The following is a 17213-nucleotide window of genomic DNA, read 5'->3' on the forward strand; positions in this document are numbered from 1 at the left end:
ATGTTTGGAGTCTCTGTGACTGAACTGTCTCTTACTGACACAATCTGCACTGATTCAGTACTGTGTTCCACCACAAAGCAATGTGGCGCAAGAGCCACTGTATGTCATTCCTGTGTTTTAACATGCCTTAAAAGAAGGTTTTTCCTTGTATGGGAAACCTTTCCCACTAAGGGCCTGCACAGCGTTTGCACCACAGCACATCCCACCCAGGCTGCTGGCAGTCTCTTCAGCCAGCCTGCAGCTTGTGGTGTTCTGACAGGAGCTGTGCTCTCCGCTGGACAGCATGTTCCACACTCCAAGCCCCCCCAGCCCCTCCCACCACCTTGTCGGGGATCAGAGAACGCCAGAGACACAACAACAGACAAACAGGCAGGTTAATGTGTAACAGGTGTACCCTGTAAAGGAATTAATCAGTATTGGCCTTGAGCATACTGAAAAACAAAAAAAGTAAAGAATTACACAAAAAAGAAAAAAAAACATCTGGATTGCTGCCAAATTTTCAGAGCATTTCAGTCCCTCGTCCCCCCAACTAGATAACACAATCTCCCAACAGTTTGTCTGTTATTTGCTTCTGTCGCAGTACAAGTATTTGTAGCTTTGTGCTCCTCAATACCAGCCCTAAAGCTCCAACGCAGGGAAACAATACAACCTCCCCTCTTGTCCACTTCCTCTCTCACACACATACTCAAGCGTTCACAAGCGTGGTGGTGAAAAGGCAGGGGAGCTGATGTGGGTTTGAGCAGCACATAACGCCAATTCTATTTTGCACCCAAAAATAAAACCTGAAAGACAATTGCTTGCCAAGACAAGGAAAGAAATTCTGAAATTCTCTTTAAGATGCTTAATGTCCAAATGTGCTTGTCCTAACATATATACTGTACATACACCATACAGCATCTTAACACTATACACTTAAGCACCACATATTGAAGATGTCAGATTTAAAAAGCAGAGGGACACATGGGACCAATTTAAACTGAATCTCCAGAAAATCATTAGGCTCCATGGATGTTAAAATATTTATTGTTTCTCCCTCTCAGATTTCAAAAGGAAATCAGGGCCAAATATTACCACGTGTCGGAGTTAGCTTCTTTTACGTTCTTCAGCCAAAAATCACGAAAAAGTCACGAAAAAAAAATGAAAGCATGCAGAGAGTAAACAGAAATTTCAGCTCGCAAAGATAACAGTTGCTGGACAAGTCAGATGCAAGAAAACAAGTCTGTCCATGAACTGTTTGTGTGTGTGACCTCTGCATGTTTCTGCTGTCGGGTCCTCGACTCTTCCCAAGACCTTGGGAGGGCTGTTATCTTTGTTTTGAGGCATCTCCACCCTAAGGTCCACTCTTAGTGCACTCTTGGGTGCACGAGGGGGTCACTGTGTTGGGATGAGCTGATTCAGCTAATGGAGAATCTGTTCTCCCAGAAGTTACAGGGGGTAAGACCTTTATAAGAATATAGACAGAAACTGTAGTTAAATGTGGTTTTGACATTCACATAATGAAGGCAACATAAAAACAAAATGGAACAGGCACAAACCCAAAATGATCACATATTTGATATTTGTATGCTTGCCATATGAATCAGGAATATTTAAAAAAAATGTATCCATGAGTTTATCATGCATTTGCACCCTCCATTTACATTGCTAGTACAGATTTTGCATAAGTCCACCATGCTTTTCCTATAGTTTCTCTGCGCCGGACTATGTGTTACTGTTCTTATCATTCTATGCCACAATAAACTCTTACCTGGTTAGACTGTTGAACAGTTGGTGATTGCACCGTTTCAGAGAAGTGCACATTTCAATAGGGCAGAGACATGAACAGTGCCAGCACAGTGACTTCTCACGCCAGCTGTGAAACAAAGCAAGTAGAACTCATTCATCTGCCCTGTACACAGGCATGCAGGCTTTGTGACTGAGCTGCTAGGGTCTTTTCTGCAGTTGTTCTGCACTTCTTCAGTGTTCTGTTTTATAAACAAGGCTCACAATGTACTACCCTGAGAGTGAACTGAGAGCTTTGATCTCACTATAAGTAGATGTTGTTACCATGCACAGTACCGGATTTCCCATGAGGCACTGTCAGGCCTACAACATTTTTAGGGCCTACGAAGGAGGGAAACACTAGTGAGTAACGAAAAACGAGCTGAAACAACTTGCGATCAGCTCTAGGTGCTCCAAATCAAGAATCATACACTGTCTAGCGGCTGTTCTAGAAATTAGAAGTATCGAAGTGATGGTCGCCCAACTCACTCCATCAATCATGTGGCTTAGCATTAGAATAAATTTAAATTGCATCATGTCAATCGACGTAATTCAACTGGCGTTTACCCCTCTTTATGCACAATTCGGAGTGAAAGTGCCTAGGACCTATGAGCACCAAAATCAGGCCCTGACCATGCAAAATGTAAAATAAGAATTTTACACTGTTACAATGGTTTCACATTAGCAGTGCTTAGTTCCATGTTGTTTTCACATGCCTTTGCTGTATTGGCCTAGCTTGAAGTACAAGAATGCCATGAGGTACCTTAATGGAGTAAAGAAAACAATAAGGAGTATTTACTATTGTGTGGCACGGTTTATTATTGCTATTATACAGTGAAGCTAAAACAAAGCAGGTTGACCCCCTTTAAATTATGTAACAGAAAAGTTCTGACTCTTCTGAATTTACTGCACTGAGGATATTTGTTCTGAGCACAAAACACAAAGCTGCCACACATTACAGTGCTGGCCAGAAGTCACCCCATTAGTAAGGCAAAGTGTTAAAAGCAAACCTTCCACCGCAGATGAAGAGACACATTATGAAGAGGCATAGCTGCTCATATACCTGCATCACCGAGTGTCATGTTAACGTTTCAGATAATAAACTAGGAAAAGAATATGATACAATTATGGAAGCCTGTCTTACTGATCTACTCTTTAAAAAAACACAGTACATGCACTTATGCCAAGATGAAACGAGACAGTGTTTTATTGACATTTGATGGACTCTATTAAAAAGGGACCTCATTTTTATGTTAAAGGGATTCATTTTACCAGGACCTGAAAACCACAAATCTGAAGTAAAGGAGCTCCAGGCTGTAGCTGAACTGTACAACGGTGAAATGCTGTACATGTGTTTTGCCATTGGTTTTACTTTGCGCATTTACTGAATTATGCTTTAGTACCTTGGACTACCACACCTACCTGTGATTTTCTCTGATTCCAGGACACAGCGCGCAGTGGTATATTCCAACTAAGTTTTACCAGATTAAATGGCTTGTCACTCAAAGGCTCAATTCACAAGCCCCCTGACAGAAATGTACAGTGATCACGGGAGAAACCATCATGATCTGCTCTGATTACATAACAGCTGATTGTTTTAACACATTGGGAGGGAGTAAAAGTTCAGTGCCTGCAGATGAACCTTTACCCTGTTGTTTGCAAGCATCAGGAAAATGCAGTTGCTCAAATCAACATGCCACCTTTCAATTCATGGAGCAATCCTACTCCTCACAGAGATTAGAGGTCATCAAGTATTACAGAGCTACAAGCTTTCAGAGTGGCTGGTTTACTTGGTAGCATTTTGTGTTTTCTCAGGTTTGAATCAATAAAATGATGCGTTAACCAACACTAAAGATACAAATAGTTGATCCCTCTATAATTCACCAACACGAATCTAGTAACATGAACTGTGGAATCTGGAACAATTCCAAAACATGTTCCTCAAAAAAAAGAAACAATTCTAAGTATACGATTTATGTAATGTCCTGAAAAATGGTCTTCCCAGACTGATCTGGCTCAAAATACACATAAACAAAGTACACCACCAAGCTAGACAAACGCTGTTTCCATTCATCGGCACAATGGTGACTGGCACTGCACATGATCCACAGCACCTGGGAAAACAGTGATGTGTACTTGTTTCTGAAAAAAAAGAACTTTAAGATTTCTTCTACTTCATTTTAATTCACATACTGTACTTCAGCAGTTTAATATTTTACATTCTAATCTTTGATCATCTAGGCTCCTAACTATTTACAAATGTTCATCCGAAGGCATCTCCTGGACAATTACAGCATGACCATCTCTGCCTGGTCTTTATTACTGTACTTCCTCACCAGAGGGAAAGCAGGACACTCAGAGATCACAATGAAGGTTCTCTCTGGCTCCCAGAGAGCAACAACATATCAGATTAAGAGCGCTAGAACGATTTTCTTTCAGGGGATGCACTAGAAATGCACAGAGCACATTGGTTTCGAAACCCACTGTTAAACATCACATTGTTTTTCATTCCCATGTGTCACACAACATAGCTAGCTTTACTATTCGATACAGGTTCCTAAAACACATAATATGGTGGACAAACCAAAGCAATGAAGGATTTGCTATTCAATGGAGAATAACAGGGTGGAACTGAAGTCAGCGCTAGCACTGAAGGACCATGTTCTAGTCTTGTTTCACAGCCAGCCTGCAGCTCAGCCTGCAAGCTTTGCTATCAACAAGCGATCTGAAATGGAGAGAAGGATCTTGAGGAGTAATGGCCCAGATTTGGTTGGGCGAGTATGTTGCAGGTCTGAAGTCACCAGTCCTTCTGCCTCTTGCCCTGCCTGGGGCAGAGTCTGGAGATGACGCGGGGGGCAAGTGCCACTGTGATGAGAGGCACGGCAGCGCTCTTGCAGAAGGACAGCAGGTAAAACAGCAGCTCCCTCTCCGAGGAGAAGTGGACCAGGTCCAGCAGCTGCAGTAGCAGCAGCGAGGCAGTGATGCAGCCCAGCCTGAAGGGGGCGCTGTGGCCCCGCTTGCCCGAGCAGCTCTCGCTGTAGAGAGGAGAGTGCAGGCCCAGCCCCAGGCCGAACAGGGTGCCCAGGTTGCGCAGCAGGCTGGCGAAGGGTGTGGTGTCCATGTGCACCCACTCGGCTCGGACGCACCACCGCTTGGCTTTCTCCAGCGTCCAGAGCAGGTCCACCCCCAGCACCCGCAGGAGCAGGTAGAAGCCCAGGGCGAAGACCAGCAGGAAGAGGGTGGTGAGGAGGTACCTCTTCAGACTGGCGCTGTAGATCCACTGCACCCTGCTGAAGGCCTCAGCCACAATCATACCTGCCATTGACAGACAAACCAGGCCTTAATACACAGTAATGAATGGCAAACAGCTTGCACAGTGTCCTAGTCCCACCTTGGACCATACTCTCGTGAAAAGATGCACAAATGTGAAAACTGTAATGTTTTCCTAAACATTTCATCACCCAAGCACTTGGCTGCGACTGATTCAGGTTTCGCAGTAACTGAGCTCTACTTCCACGTCACACTGACGTTGCTGGAGGCACAAGAAAAGCACGCGGAGCCAGTCAGCAGCAACGACCAGAACAGCACCGGGCACGTCGCCAGGGCCTCTCCTGCGGTCACTGACCTGAAATGACCCCTGTGACGACCTGGTGGGGGAAGTGGGCAGCCACATAGACCCTGGACATGCAGACGATGAGCTCGACGGCACACAGCGCCGTCCACAGCGCCACCCGCAGAGCCCTGAGCCGGGGAAGAGAGGGACAGAGAGTCCCGGAGATGAGGGGTTGAGTCTTACTCCTTCACCCTTGGGCTGCTATGCTAATTTAAGAACCGTTCAAACGAGAGGAGGCCATTCTTCCCGTTTTGCTCATTTCGGCAGTAAGCTGTTAAGTGATCCAAAGATCTCATCCACCTGCTTCTTGAAAACCAGGGCATCGGCTTCAATAGCAGAACTGTGTAGCTCGTTCCCTGCTCCCACAACCCTTTGTGTCAGGGTTGCCTGCTGCCTGCTGCTTTCAGTTTTGCTGAGGACTTCATAAATATTTTATCATGGTGTACCATGGTGTCCACACGTTCAAATATACTACAGCATAGTGAAAGCATGCGAGTGCCATAGGGGCACAGTAATACAATCACGGTAAAGACTCAACGGATGTGCAAAATGGTACATTGATGAAGGTATCATTTCATAAGAGCTTCATTGCGGAGCTGGGGACATATTAATCTAGTATCGCTGAAAATCCACAGCACAGATGGGAGCTGTTGGTCTCGGCACTGATGACACACGTATCAAGCTCACCTGTTGAAGAGAGCAGAGTGATCTCTCTCAGAAGCAACGGAGAGGACGGCCATCACCATCACATACCACACCCCCGCTGAGCCCATCGCATGCCCCGAGGGGCTTCCTGTGAACACACCAAGCACAGGGTCAACCCACAAGGGCCACAGGCCCCAGCCCCAGGTCCTTTTCAATGCTGCTTGGACAGGATTTTTCCACAAAACAGACCAAAAGAGATTTCTTCTGGATTTCATGGCAAATGCTCAGATTTGCAGTTTACATCAACAGACATGACCATGATGGAATCATATTCTTATCTACCAGATTAACACCTTATTTCATCCACACTGTGCACAGAACTTCTTTTACAAATATATGTGAATGCAGCATATCCACTGTCTGATAGGTAACCATGTGCACTAGGAATACCAACAGAGGAGTCCATTCAGTACCTGGCCCGGTTTCACAAGTGATGGGGAACTGTCTTAGCACAGGAGCCGGTTCAGAACCATAGAACTGGGTCTCGTGAACCCACCAGTAGGGCCTCTCACCAAAAAGAACCCTGTGAAAGAGAAGAGAGCACAAAAATAGCAGGACCCAATGAATCTGATTTTATCCAAGTTCATCTCTGCTTGAGTGAGCATGAGCTTCTCCCACTAAAGCCAATATTAAATTCAAACTTTCCCTCATTTCCTAAAATAAATGCGTGCACATGTTTAATACTTGACACCCAAATTTTACCCACCTGGGTTTTGCTTACAGCTCTGGAGTCCTGACTTCACGATCTACAGAACCCCTACAGACTAAAAGAAAGCTAAACCCAGGGGAAAGAAGGATAAAAAGAAGCGGAAACTTCAAGAATGTCCGTTCACACTGCGGTTTTGGTGGCCTATCTAGATATTCCCATAGTCTATGTTAATAAATATGGGAACTGTTCCACACTTAGCCCAGAAAAAGAAAACAAAACTTTTGTACAATCCGTCTTCCTGCCAGTTGCTTCTCTGAGATCTTGTTTTTTCAGCTTTTTGCATACAGTAAAGACAATCTGTGCGCCTGAATCTATGAGCTACCCTTTTGTGCACAGGAAAATCAAATGTGCCATAACACTTGAAAATCATACATCTCTCCTTTAATTTGCTGCATTTAATTAGCGGTTTTTCCCCACGAAAAAGTGGGGACCATTTCCTGTCTGTTTCTGAACAACCGATTTCCTAAGCGCGGCACCCATGACAGTTTTGGGGGGACTGAGCTCTAAATGAAAAAATGAATCCACTCCCACAGCCTTGAGAACAGGGCGCTAACCCCTGGGATTTATTCCAGGGTTCCCGTGAGGTCGGATCAGAGACCCGGCAGCGGATTCGAGCGCTTAAGACGAGGGTGTGCCGGAAAACAAAATATTGTTCAGATCATTTCTACTCTAAGGCTTAGCAAGGACTCTCACGCTGACTAAGCAGGGTTACCAGTGACAGCCCTGGCACCACAAGGAGGAAAGAAGATGGCACAGGCCATCTGGAGAAAGTTGGCTCACCACTTCAGCACCAGGTTGAGCCAGTCCCCGATCACGGCCACCCAGATCAGCTTGATGCCCGCCTCCCTGCGCAGGTGGAACCAGACGGGGAAGAAGACGAAGAAAGGTGTGTGCAGGTCTGCCACAGAGGACGCCAGGTTGAACAAGCCCTCGTAGCCTCTGTAGTGGGCCTGCAGATGGGCCGTCAGGTTCACCCCGGCGCTGTGTAGCAGGTCCATGCTGTCCGTCTGCGCTGGGGCAGTGCGATCTGCACTCACAGCCCATCTCCACTCTTCGCCCCAGAATTTATATGAGGACAACTTATTTGTTTGCTTTCACCAGAATCTAGGGCAAGTCCCTTAACCTTTAAACCCCCTGGGCCGCTGGTGCAAGCTTGTCTGATAAACAGTGTCAGTGGCCGGTCTTCCAAGGGGACCTCGCCGATTCTGTTTTCCCCCCTGGCACGAGCCGTGCTGATTGGCTAACCGAGAACGTCACGTGATCTGTTTGTCAAGATCAGAGCTGGGTGGCAAATTTGTGTTTTTCAAACAAATGTATGCACGCACACAGGGTTAAGCAACGATCAGGAGAACAGGTTGTTTTCGTGGTCAGGCTAAACTGCTGTGAATTCTGCGAGCATCACAATGCTCTCTGCGTTTTTTTCCAGAGAGCTAAGAGTTGCAAAATGTGACGTGAGGAATGGGCGACACTGTACCCTTGACAGCAAAAAGCACAGAATGGCATTGTAGTGAAGCAGTGAGCAGTGTCCACATTGAACAACATCTACATAGGAGTACATAAGAGCTCGTTCAAGAACAGCACATGAGGGAAAGCTACACAAGAGTGCATTAGAGAGATGTAAACAAGGGCACATGGGGAAATGCTACACAACAGTGCATTAGAAAGTGGTACACAACAGCACATGACAAAATACTACACAACAGTGTGAGTGCACTACACAACCAGATATAACCAGATATAAGTGCATGATAGAGCAATGGCACAGAGTGCAGTTCCAGAAGAGATTGTGATGGTGCCATTTGTCAAAGCGGATTGTTCTGCTCCGAGTTGGGAAGAAGGGGATGATTTCACCTGATTCTGAAAAAACCTTAGTTAAGCGAAAACCACATTTTTGTTTTCTGCCTCCTTCTTCTCTGCAGTGTATTTTCTCAAGCTTTGTTCAGACTGTTCATATTCCAGCGCCGCAGGCTTTAGCACCCCTGCCTCACAGCGCTGGGGCCCTGGGTTCAATTCGCGGTTCTGGGGCATGTCCTGTGTGCAGTGTGTATGCCCTGTGCCATAGTCCAAAAACATGCTGGCAAGTTAACTGGCTCCTGGAAAAAGTGTCCCTGGAGTGTGTGTTTGTGTCTGTGTGTCTGCCACGTGAAGCACCGGTGTCCATTCCAGGGTCTACCCTGTCTTGTGCCCATTGCCTGCTGGGATAGGCTCCGCCCCCCCCTCATAATTTACTAACCATTCCAGCACAAAAAATAAGAAACCTCAGAGACTTCTCCAAGTCACTGTCAACAGCTAGGGAGTCTATATAAACTGAATTACTACTGGCCCAGTTAGTCACTCTTGCACAAGCATATTATCGGCTCCTGTCTGTCAGAGAAAAACTACTGCTTGCCAATGATTAATCAATCTGTTTTAACACCAGAGGCTCCTCACATATGCCTCAAACAGTAGCCGTTACCAAAAGCTTCAGACAGGCCTTTCCTTAATCATTCACCACTTTTGAAGAAGGAAAAAAATGCAAAATAACAGCATCTACTGTCAGCTGGAGAACATCATTTTTGGCTTTGCAATTTACCACCCACGTTCATCTTAAGTACCCAGTTCTTACAGATGACTCTAGCTTGCTCCAAAACTCTTCAAATCTCATTATGGGCTTCTTTGCACAATGCCAGACATTTAAGTGATGGTGATGTTTAGTGAGTGCCGAGGTTGTCATCTTTTGTGATACTAATAAAAACAATTGAAGTCAATAGGAAGTCCTTCTTCATTTATCTCACGGTGTGGCTCAGAAAAGACTTTGCTGACCCCATCCCTTCATTTCCGTCTCAGTCGTATTGGCTGAAATGGCCTGTTTCTTCAAAAATAAACAGGAGGGAAGAGTCAAAAGGGCACCCTGCAGTCTACAGCTTGTGAAGCACTGCTGGAGAGCTACTGCGCACATAAACATCACCAGTCAACGTTATCGGAGCAGCCTGCTACAGCATGAAAGTGCAACGCATTAGAAAATGACTAAGGCCCATCTGCAGTTTCATGAGGAGGAAGTTAATTTTTAAAGGTCAGGACAAGAATATTGATTCAGAAATACCTCAGGGAAAAAAAAGAGGTATTTCTGACAAAGATGAAAGGCACATACCAGACACAATCATTTCAGAAACAGTCACCCTGCCTCACTGGGAATAAAGAGACATATTATCAGTTGATTTTTGTTACCACTTGTGCTAAATTGGAGTGAATAGGAGGCTAAATATGGAAGTATACACTAGGTTTGCTAAGGTTGGTGGCATGCACAAAACTCTTTTACTGAATGGGGTACAACTCGCCTAGAACTCGATAAATATGCACCTTCGGCATAGATATTAAAGACTTTGTTGGTAAAAATACCTATAAATCTATTTCAAAACATTGCAAATGAAAAGGTCATTTGGACCTCAAAGATCTCACTGCTGCTGATCTAAGACCATGAAAACATGTTCACGTACTTCAGCAATTAATGGCAATATCTAAGAGCTACAACTGGGCAAAACATGAACCTAGGATTTCAATATCTCTCTGCCCCCCAATCTCATCATCAGGGTTCCCTTGATGCACTGAAAACCACAGCGCCTGATACCAGATGACTTTTAGGAAACTCTGTCCGAGATCTGTAACGACTACTGAGGGACTGAGAAACACTGTCTCGCTGCATTTTAAAACTAGACTTCCCACTTCAAATATACCTGAGATGCAAGATTGGAACATAGCACTGGCAGGTGTATTAGTAAGGGTTGTTTTAAAAAAAGCGTTTCTAGCAAGAACAGTAAATGTAACTGTGTATAACACTTCAGATTATGGGTCACAGATGGCGCTTATAGGCTCTTCATGAATGAACCACAGTTGTAATAATTGTGATACTAGACGTTGGGTGGCTAAGGGGTTTATCGAGCAGCCAGGGTCCAAAAAAGCAGTGTCAAGGTCACTGCTTAACTAGGTGGAGATACACAAACACGCAGGTTGAGTCAGGGCCACAGCTGTCTGAGGGTTAAGTCAAGTGTGGGCCGGTTTACAGCGGGGTGTTTTTTCACTGCCCGCGGGACTTGTTTGTGTGACTTGCTGCCGTGACGAAACTCGTCTTCATTAACTATTTGGCACAAGATGTTTTCTCATACGTATACCTGCGGGTCCAAAGAGCAGCCCCCGAGCATGCGGAGTGGCTATGGGCACGGTGGTATAAAACCAGAGGAGGGGCGGCAGGACACCAGTTCCCAACAGCGCACTGCTGCTCACCCACAGCGCCACAGAGGCTGCAGCCACGGACGCAGGGATGGACTTGGTGCACGACTACGGGGTGGGCGCCGTGCAGTACCTCCAGACCCACTACAGAGACGCCCAGGGCTGGTTCCTCCTCGTCTCCTTCATCGCCGACCTCAGGAACACCTTCTTCATCCTCTTCCCCATCTGGTTCCACCTGCGGGAGTCCGTGGGGGTCAAGCTCATCTGGGTGGCCGTGGTCGGGGACTGGCTCAACCTCATCTTCAAGTGGTGAGTGCTGTCCAGCAGGCGCTGTCCCTGCAGAAACATTGGTGGAGGCACTGGGTCAACAGATTAAATCTGTGTATCTGACCCTGAGAGCCACAGCTGGACAAAAAGATACACAGTAGTGCTCTCCCTACTTTGACTGGAGGGCCCCAATGCTACAGGATCTACTGGGGTGATCAGGGGCGAAAGATCATGTTCATCTTCTTAATTAAACCTCAAAACCGGTCCAATTAAGCAACAAAGATCTTAGCTACAATTTAGCTCAGAGTACTCTGTAGCTCTCCAGGAATGGGCAGGAGAATACTCTATAGCAGAAATCCCAGATCTCAGTGGTCCCAGAGAGTTACAGTGTCTCTTAATATTCCCTTCTTCCACAGCATTAATAATTTAATTGTAACACTAATAATGATTGATAATGGATATCACAGGCAAACCCACCAGTGTAATGAATTAAAACAATTATGAGTAGAAAGACTTGATTAATCCCTATTCTATGGCGTAGTTCAAACTGTTACAAAAGCAAACTGCATTTTTAATGCATTGAGTTCGATAGTTGAAGGAATGACAGGGTCTTTTTGTGTAGGGTTTACGTACAAAAACTCAAAGATTTCAATGCAGAGGTTTGAGACTTTTTTTTAACATGTTCCTTTACAAGCACGCACCAGAACAATTTAGGCAAAAAAAAGCTGAGTATAAGTACATCTAATAAAAAATATTCATCCAAGACATTTTGATAAAATGACAGAATGAATTATGCTGGATATCGCAATATTTATTTCGTTTCCTGACCAGCATTCTTTCTCCGGACAGGATCCTGTTTGGAGAAAGGCCCTACTGGTGGGTCCATGAGACGCCTTACTACAGTAACTCCTCAGTGCCGCACGTCGAGCAGTTCCCCATGACCTGCGAGACCGGGCCAGGTGAGTCTCCACGCACAATCTGTCCTCCTGCCTCGAGGCACAGTCAGCCTCTAAAATGTAAGAATGGAGCATGCCTGGAAATCATTCAGTGCAATCAATGATAAATACTGGGATCGGTCACAGAGGCAGACAGTAGGGGCTTGCCCCCTGTTCCGAGCCTGAGATCACTGTATGAGCCAGTGACCCTTGGGCCTGCTTGTCAAGTTCCAGCTGCGCTTTGTGTTGGCGCCTCTGACCCCTCTGCTGAGTGATCTCTCAATGCTTCTTGTTTTCAGGCAGTCCATCTGGCCATGCCATGGGGGCGGCGGGCATTTATTACGTCATGAGCACTTCCATTCTCGGTATCCTGCTGAAGAAACACCAGGCCAGCCCCCTGACAAACTGGTAAGGATGCCCTCACTCTAGTCTCTCTCCCTGCTCGGGCCAGACCTGAGGCCACAGATCGCTTCACCTGCGGCTTGTTAGCTTCTTGAACCAGAGAAAGCAACCGGCACGTCTTCAATGGGTTTCTAACAGGCAGCACTGGGCTGCAGTAGATACTGCTGCCTCACAGCACCATTCTGGCTTGCTGCATGTTCTTCACATGTTCCTGTAGGCTTTTGCTGGGATGTGGGGTTCCACTCAATTCCCAGAAAAGTTCTGGAAAGGCTTGATTGGCTATTCCAATCTGCCTCTTTCTCCATGAGAACGTAATGGACTGACATCAGTCCCAGGGTGTTGGCCTACCACAGCTGAAACCAGAATAAGTGGCTTTCAGATAGAAGCAGGTGAGTTAGCAAGCATGTAACAGACTAATGATATCTTCACAGTATCACCACATTCCTGGTTTCAGATATCAGAATGAAATATCAGATGAAAACACTCACTATGTGCTTCAAGTCTTCATACAACCAGGCTGCACTCTGTTGTTATCTGGAAACTGAGCAATCAAGATCCTGTTAATCTTATTAACACGGTACAGTTAAACTAATTGCTCAGAGTCCTCTGGTATGTTCTAAGGGCTCTCTAAACTATTTACATATCTTTGCCTGACACTATTAAGTGGTTTCAAAAGCAGCTCTTGTCAGATCTGTTACCTATCAATCCAGTATCGGTGATGGATCGTGCTGGTCAGTGTATAATTTCAGGGCTCCTCAGCCATAGGTTCTCCCCTCCTCTGTTCTTGCAAGTTCATGAAGCTCAGAATAGCTGTAAAGGAAAAGTACAGTTACTTTATAGTTAGCATCTCATGTTAAGTTTCATTTTCTCTTTTGGAGTCTGGCCACATAACAAGCCAGGAAGAACTTTATACCTGATACCAGAGTACCTACAGTACCTGCGCAGGTCAGTGTGGGATCTCAAAGCTCTCCCCTGACAGCTCCTCTCTCTCTGGTGTCCTCCCTCACAGGTGTGTGCGTGCCTCCTTGTGGACACTGTTCTGGGGCGTCCAAGTCTGCGTCTGCCTCTCCAGAGTCTTCCTTGCAGCCCACTTCCCACACCAGGTCATCGCAGGGGTCATCTCAGGTCAGTCACCTGTACACCAGTTACAACGGGAGCAGGTGTGACATAAAGGTTGCCATCAAAACAGACACAGAGGTCTATACTCCTCTACAGGGCTGTGATCCTGCAGTACATTTGCCGGAAGCCAACTTTAGCAAAGTCCTCGAAGAAACCAAACTGAAGTTTGCCAGAAGAGCAGGGCCCAGGAGTTTCTCTTTGTTTCACCTTAATGTACAGTACAGAGGTCAAAATCAAGAAGCAGCTGAGCCTAAACATTCATTCCCATTTAAGTCCACAATTGTTAAGTTGATCTGATAACCTCTGAGGGTTCCTGCAGTTAAGGACTCTGAAGACTCACTTGCTTCTGTGAGTAACAGTGATCCCTGAGACTTGCCAGGCACTTCTGAGAGATTTACCTTGTCTCAGCCACTTGCTCGCCCTCCTGTATTGCACTGTGGAACATCCAGTGTAGCTCCAAACAGCCATCAGAGCATGCACGCAAGTCCCCAATTCACTAAGCTGTGGCAGCAAATGAGCTGGTCAATGGTGAACAACTGAAGACTGTGATGGTACATAAGGAGTGAAAGAAACATTCTCCTATCTGCCTAAAAGGGAACACTGTAGCCCTCCAGGAACTGTGAGGATGATTCCACCTGATGTAATATACAATATAAGCTGTGATTAGATTCCTGTATTATGCTAATTTTAAAATTGTGCTGCCCTTCACAGGTATCATTGTGGCTGAGGCCTTCAGCAGGGTGCAGTGGATCTACAGCGCCAGTCTGAAGAGGTACCTCCTCACCACCCTCTTCCTGCTGGTCTTCGCCCTGGGCTTCTACCTGCTCCTGCGGGTGCTGGGGGTGGACCTGCTCTGGACGCTGGAGAAAGCCAAGCGGTGGTGCGTCCGAGCCGAGTGGGTGCACATGGACACCACACCCTTCGCCAGCCTGCTGCGCAACCTGGGCACCCTGTTCGGCCTGGGGCTGGGCCTGCACTCTCCTCTCTACAGCGAGAGCTGCTCGGGCAAGCGGGGCCACAGCGCCCCCTTCAGGCTGGGCTGCATCGCCGCCTCGCTCTTCCTGCTGCACCTCTTCGACTCCTTCAAGCCTCCCACGCACACGGCTGCTCTATTCTACCTGCTGTCCTTCTGCAAGAGCGCCACAGTGCCCCTGGCCACCGTGGGCATCATCCCTTACTGCCTGTCAGGGGCGCTGAGCGCACACAGCAAGAAGACCCTCTGAGCTGGGGAGGCCACACTAACAGAAAAAGACAGAGGGAGAGAGAAGAGGAGCAGAGAGTCTAGTTCTGAACTAGGAGCTGTTTCAGATCCACAGCAGGAGTCGCAGACCCTGCAGCATCATATTTTCGTCAAAAAGCTAATGCGTTTAGATTTTTTCCAAGAGGACAATTCCAGCGTTTGCCTGTAGTGCAGCTGAGAGAGAAAAGCATGTCTCATCTCGCCAGGGAACTGCTCGTTTAATCTTCAAGAGCCAACTGCAGCCTTTAAAATCAGACAGCAGCTCCTGGTATGAGGGCCCAGGGGATACGTGCCCTACAGCAGGCTGTAATTCAGTGTCCCAGTTTCAGATTTAGTGATAGGCATGCAAGGGTTCTTGTGGACCTCTTTCCCTAGAATGCAATAAATAAGCAAGGGGTCCCCCCTCACCAACAGAATGCAGAAAAAGATTGTGCAAGATGTGCCCTGTCCGTCCTGCACAGCCTGGCTCCTGGCCCATGGGACCACTGGCCATAAAAATTCCAGCTGCCAGATCAGCTCAGTATTTTGCCAGAACTGAGCACCTCTGTGACACAAGATACAATGATCATGCATCTTTCAGAAACTATTAAGAGACTAGAAGAGATTCTCTGGATTCCATTCCTACTTGCCCGAATGGTCAGATTTCAAATCTGATTATCTAAAATCAGGAAGCGGCACTACGATTCTGAGCTCATGAAGCAGTTTGTAGCCTACGGCTCTGGTTGAGTTTCCATGCCCCCTACGGATGGGGCTCCTTCTCGCTTTTTAAGCATGAAAGTGTATATAACCTGCAAAACAAACTCCCCATTTTCAAGCCAGTACTCCAAGCTTGTGTGTTTGCGGACAAAGACTGTCAACATAAAAGCAGAAACCTCATACGGCAGCAAGAGTTTCTCAGGAGTCCTTGAACGTAATCATTTGGCACGCTTGCTCACTGAGCTCAGACTGGATGATGGACAGAATGTGTCCCCTTGACTTCCTGCTATGGTGCTCAAACATTTTGGTAAATGACATGACTATTGTGTATTGCACCGAACTCGACACTAATGAAGAACACGTTCTTCAAGAGCAGAAAAAAATAATTAGGCCTTATAGGAGACTTCAGGGGCTTTATAACTGCGTATTCATATTTTGCTGATGCACTAAGCAAACCCGATTCAAGAAAATAGGTCTGTATTCTAGATAACAACCTCATAAATATGATACAAAATACCAGATATTTAATAGTGTTAGTAATGCATAGACCACACACTTAAAATAGTATACTCTTAGCTCCATATCTGCATAATTTATTAACGTCACCTAATAGACTCACCACCTAATGTGTTATGTGTTGAAGTGTTGATACAAAAAACTAGACGTATGTGGAGCAAAGATTGTGTGACGTAAGCTGTTTATACAGTTTAACGGCAAAACAAAAACTCAAATTGCAGCTGTACAGCAGTATTATTTTATTCTCACATTTTAGCAATTGTCAGTCCTGAAATGCAGTGCCTCCCTGTTTCTGTTTGGTAACTATGACGACCCACGAACTGGAGTAAACCTCGGATTGCAAAGACACAGACGTGTCGGTGAAGGAAAGCAGTGGACCTGTCAGCAATCTGAACAAACAGACAACGACCTGAAGTGCTGCTCCAACTGGTTCTGTCCAATTCTATCAGGGTTGTCCGGCAGTAACGCTGGCAGCAGTTATTTGTCTGTCGCATTCCGTTTCTAAAAGACTATTTTGTCTTTGTATTTCTGTTTTGGATCGTTTCAGGCCTGTTTTTTTTTTAATAAAAAGCAATGAAAACTCCTTCTGTTCTGCCTCTTTACAATCCTTCATCGTGTGTAGTGTTGTCTGTGGGTCACAAAATCTCCATTGTGGCCTACAGAGAACCAAGCTCCAGTGAGTGCAGAGCTGTGGGGAACGTACATCAGAAATCCCGGCTCACATAAAGGCTTTGTGAGTAGAACTGAATTGACATCACACAGCCAGAGTCCAGTCCAGAGCCATGTGACCCTGTCTGATGCACTGAACCCATTTAGCAGGCCTTTCATTCTCTATTTCCACAGCTTTCAGCACAGCCTTTTCTGGCCCACAGTTAGCAACATCCTCTGTGCATGTCACACACCAACAAAAAAAATGTCTCCAATCTCTTTTTCTTCTGCAACCCCAGAATGGAAGCAGCAGGACTTCTGGAGTGACACAAGGATAGACAGGCCTTGCAGGTGATACCTGCTGTCCTGAGGTCACTGCATTACTTTGAACTCGAA

The 17213-nt window shown here is 46.1% G+C and overlaps 2 protein-coding genes across 3 annotated transcripts; one reads left to right on the plus strand and one right to left on the minus strand.

The window, feature by feature from the left end:
- Nucleotides 1-2555: 2555 nt before the first annotated feature.
- Nucleotides 2556-8508, minus strand: g6pc1a.1 (glucose-6-phosphatase catalytic subunit 1a, tandem duplicate 1). Of its 2 annotated transcripts, XM_088622657.1 has the most exons (7): nt 7569-8508; nt 6493-6602; nt 6062-6167; nt 5387-5502; nt 4469-5076; nt 4188-4228; nt 2556-4139 (listed from the first exon to the last, which is right to left on the minus strand). In XM_088622657.1, exons 1-5 carry the CDS (start codon nt 7784-7786, stop codon nt 4559-4561), a joined length of 1068 nt encoding a protein of 355 aa, XP_088478783.1. In that variant the 5' UTR covers nt 7787-8508; the 3' UTR covers nt 2556-4139; nt 4188-4228; nt 4469-4558. The 2 variants fall into 2 exon arrangements, with proteins under 2 accessions (XP_088478783.1, XP_088478782.1); XM_088622656.1 differs by having other exon boundaries at nt 2556-4228.
- Nucleotides 8509-11004: 2496 nt separating this feature from the next.
- On the plus strand, nt 11005-16752 carry LOC148638594 (glucose-6-phosphatase catalytic subunit 1-like). Its single transcript, XM_088622660.1, has 5 exons — nt 11005-11303; nt 12111-12220; nt 12496-12604; nt 13608-13723; nt 14429-16752. The coding sequence occupies exons 1-5, from the start codon at nt 11086-11088 to the stop codon at nt 14938-14940; spliced, it is 1065 nt and encodes a 354-aa protein (XP_088478786.1). The 5' UTR covers nt 11005-11085; the 3' UTR covers nt 14941-16752.
- The last annotated feature ends 461 nt before the right edge of the window (nt 16753-17213 follow it).

Source organism: Lepisosteus platostomus, chromosome 28 (genome assembly GCF_059453375.1).
Source record: "Lepisosteus platostomus isolate fLepPlt1 chromosome 28, fLepPlt1.hap1, whole genome shotgun sequence".
NCBI classification, from domain to species: domain Eukaryota; kingdom Metazoa; phylum Chordata; class Actinopteri; order Semionotiformes; family Lepisosteidae; genus Lepisosteus; species Lepisosteus platostomus.

Coding starts and splice junctions, on each gene's coding strand:
- g6pc1a.1 (XM_088622657.1), bottom strand. CDS start 7,786: ATGGACCTGCTACACAGCGCCGGGGTGAACCTGACGGCCCATCTGCAG. Junction 6,168..6,492: donor CACTTGTGAAACCGGGCCAG/GTACTGAATGGA, acceptor GTGTGTTCACAG/GAAGCCCCTCGGGGCATGCG. Junction 5,503..6,061: donor CACTCTGCTCTCTTCAACAG/GTGAGCTTGATA, acceptor TCCCCGGCTCAG/GGCTCTGCGGGTGGCGCTGT.
- LOC148638594 (XM_088622660.1), top strand. CDS start 11,086: ATGGACTTGGTGCACGACTACGGGGTGGGCGCCGTGCAGTACCTCCAG. Junction 11,304..12,110: donor CTCAACCTCATCTTCAAGTG/GTGAGTGCTGTC, acceptor TTCTCCGGACAG/GATCCTGTTTGGAGAAAGGC. Junction 13,724..14,428: donor CATCGCAGGGGTCATCTCAG/GTCAGTCACCTG, acceptor TGCCCTTCACAG/GTATCATTGTGGCTGAGGCC.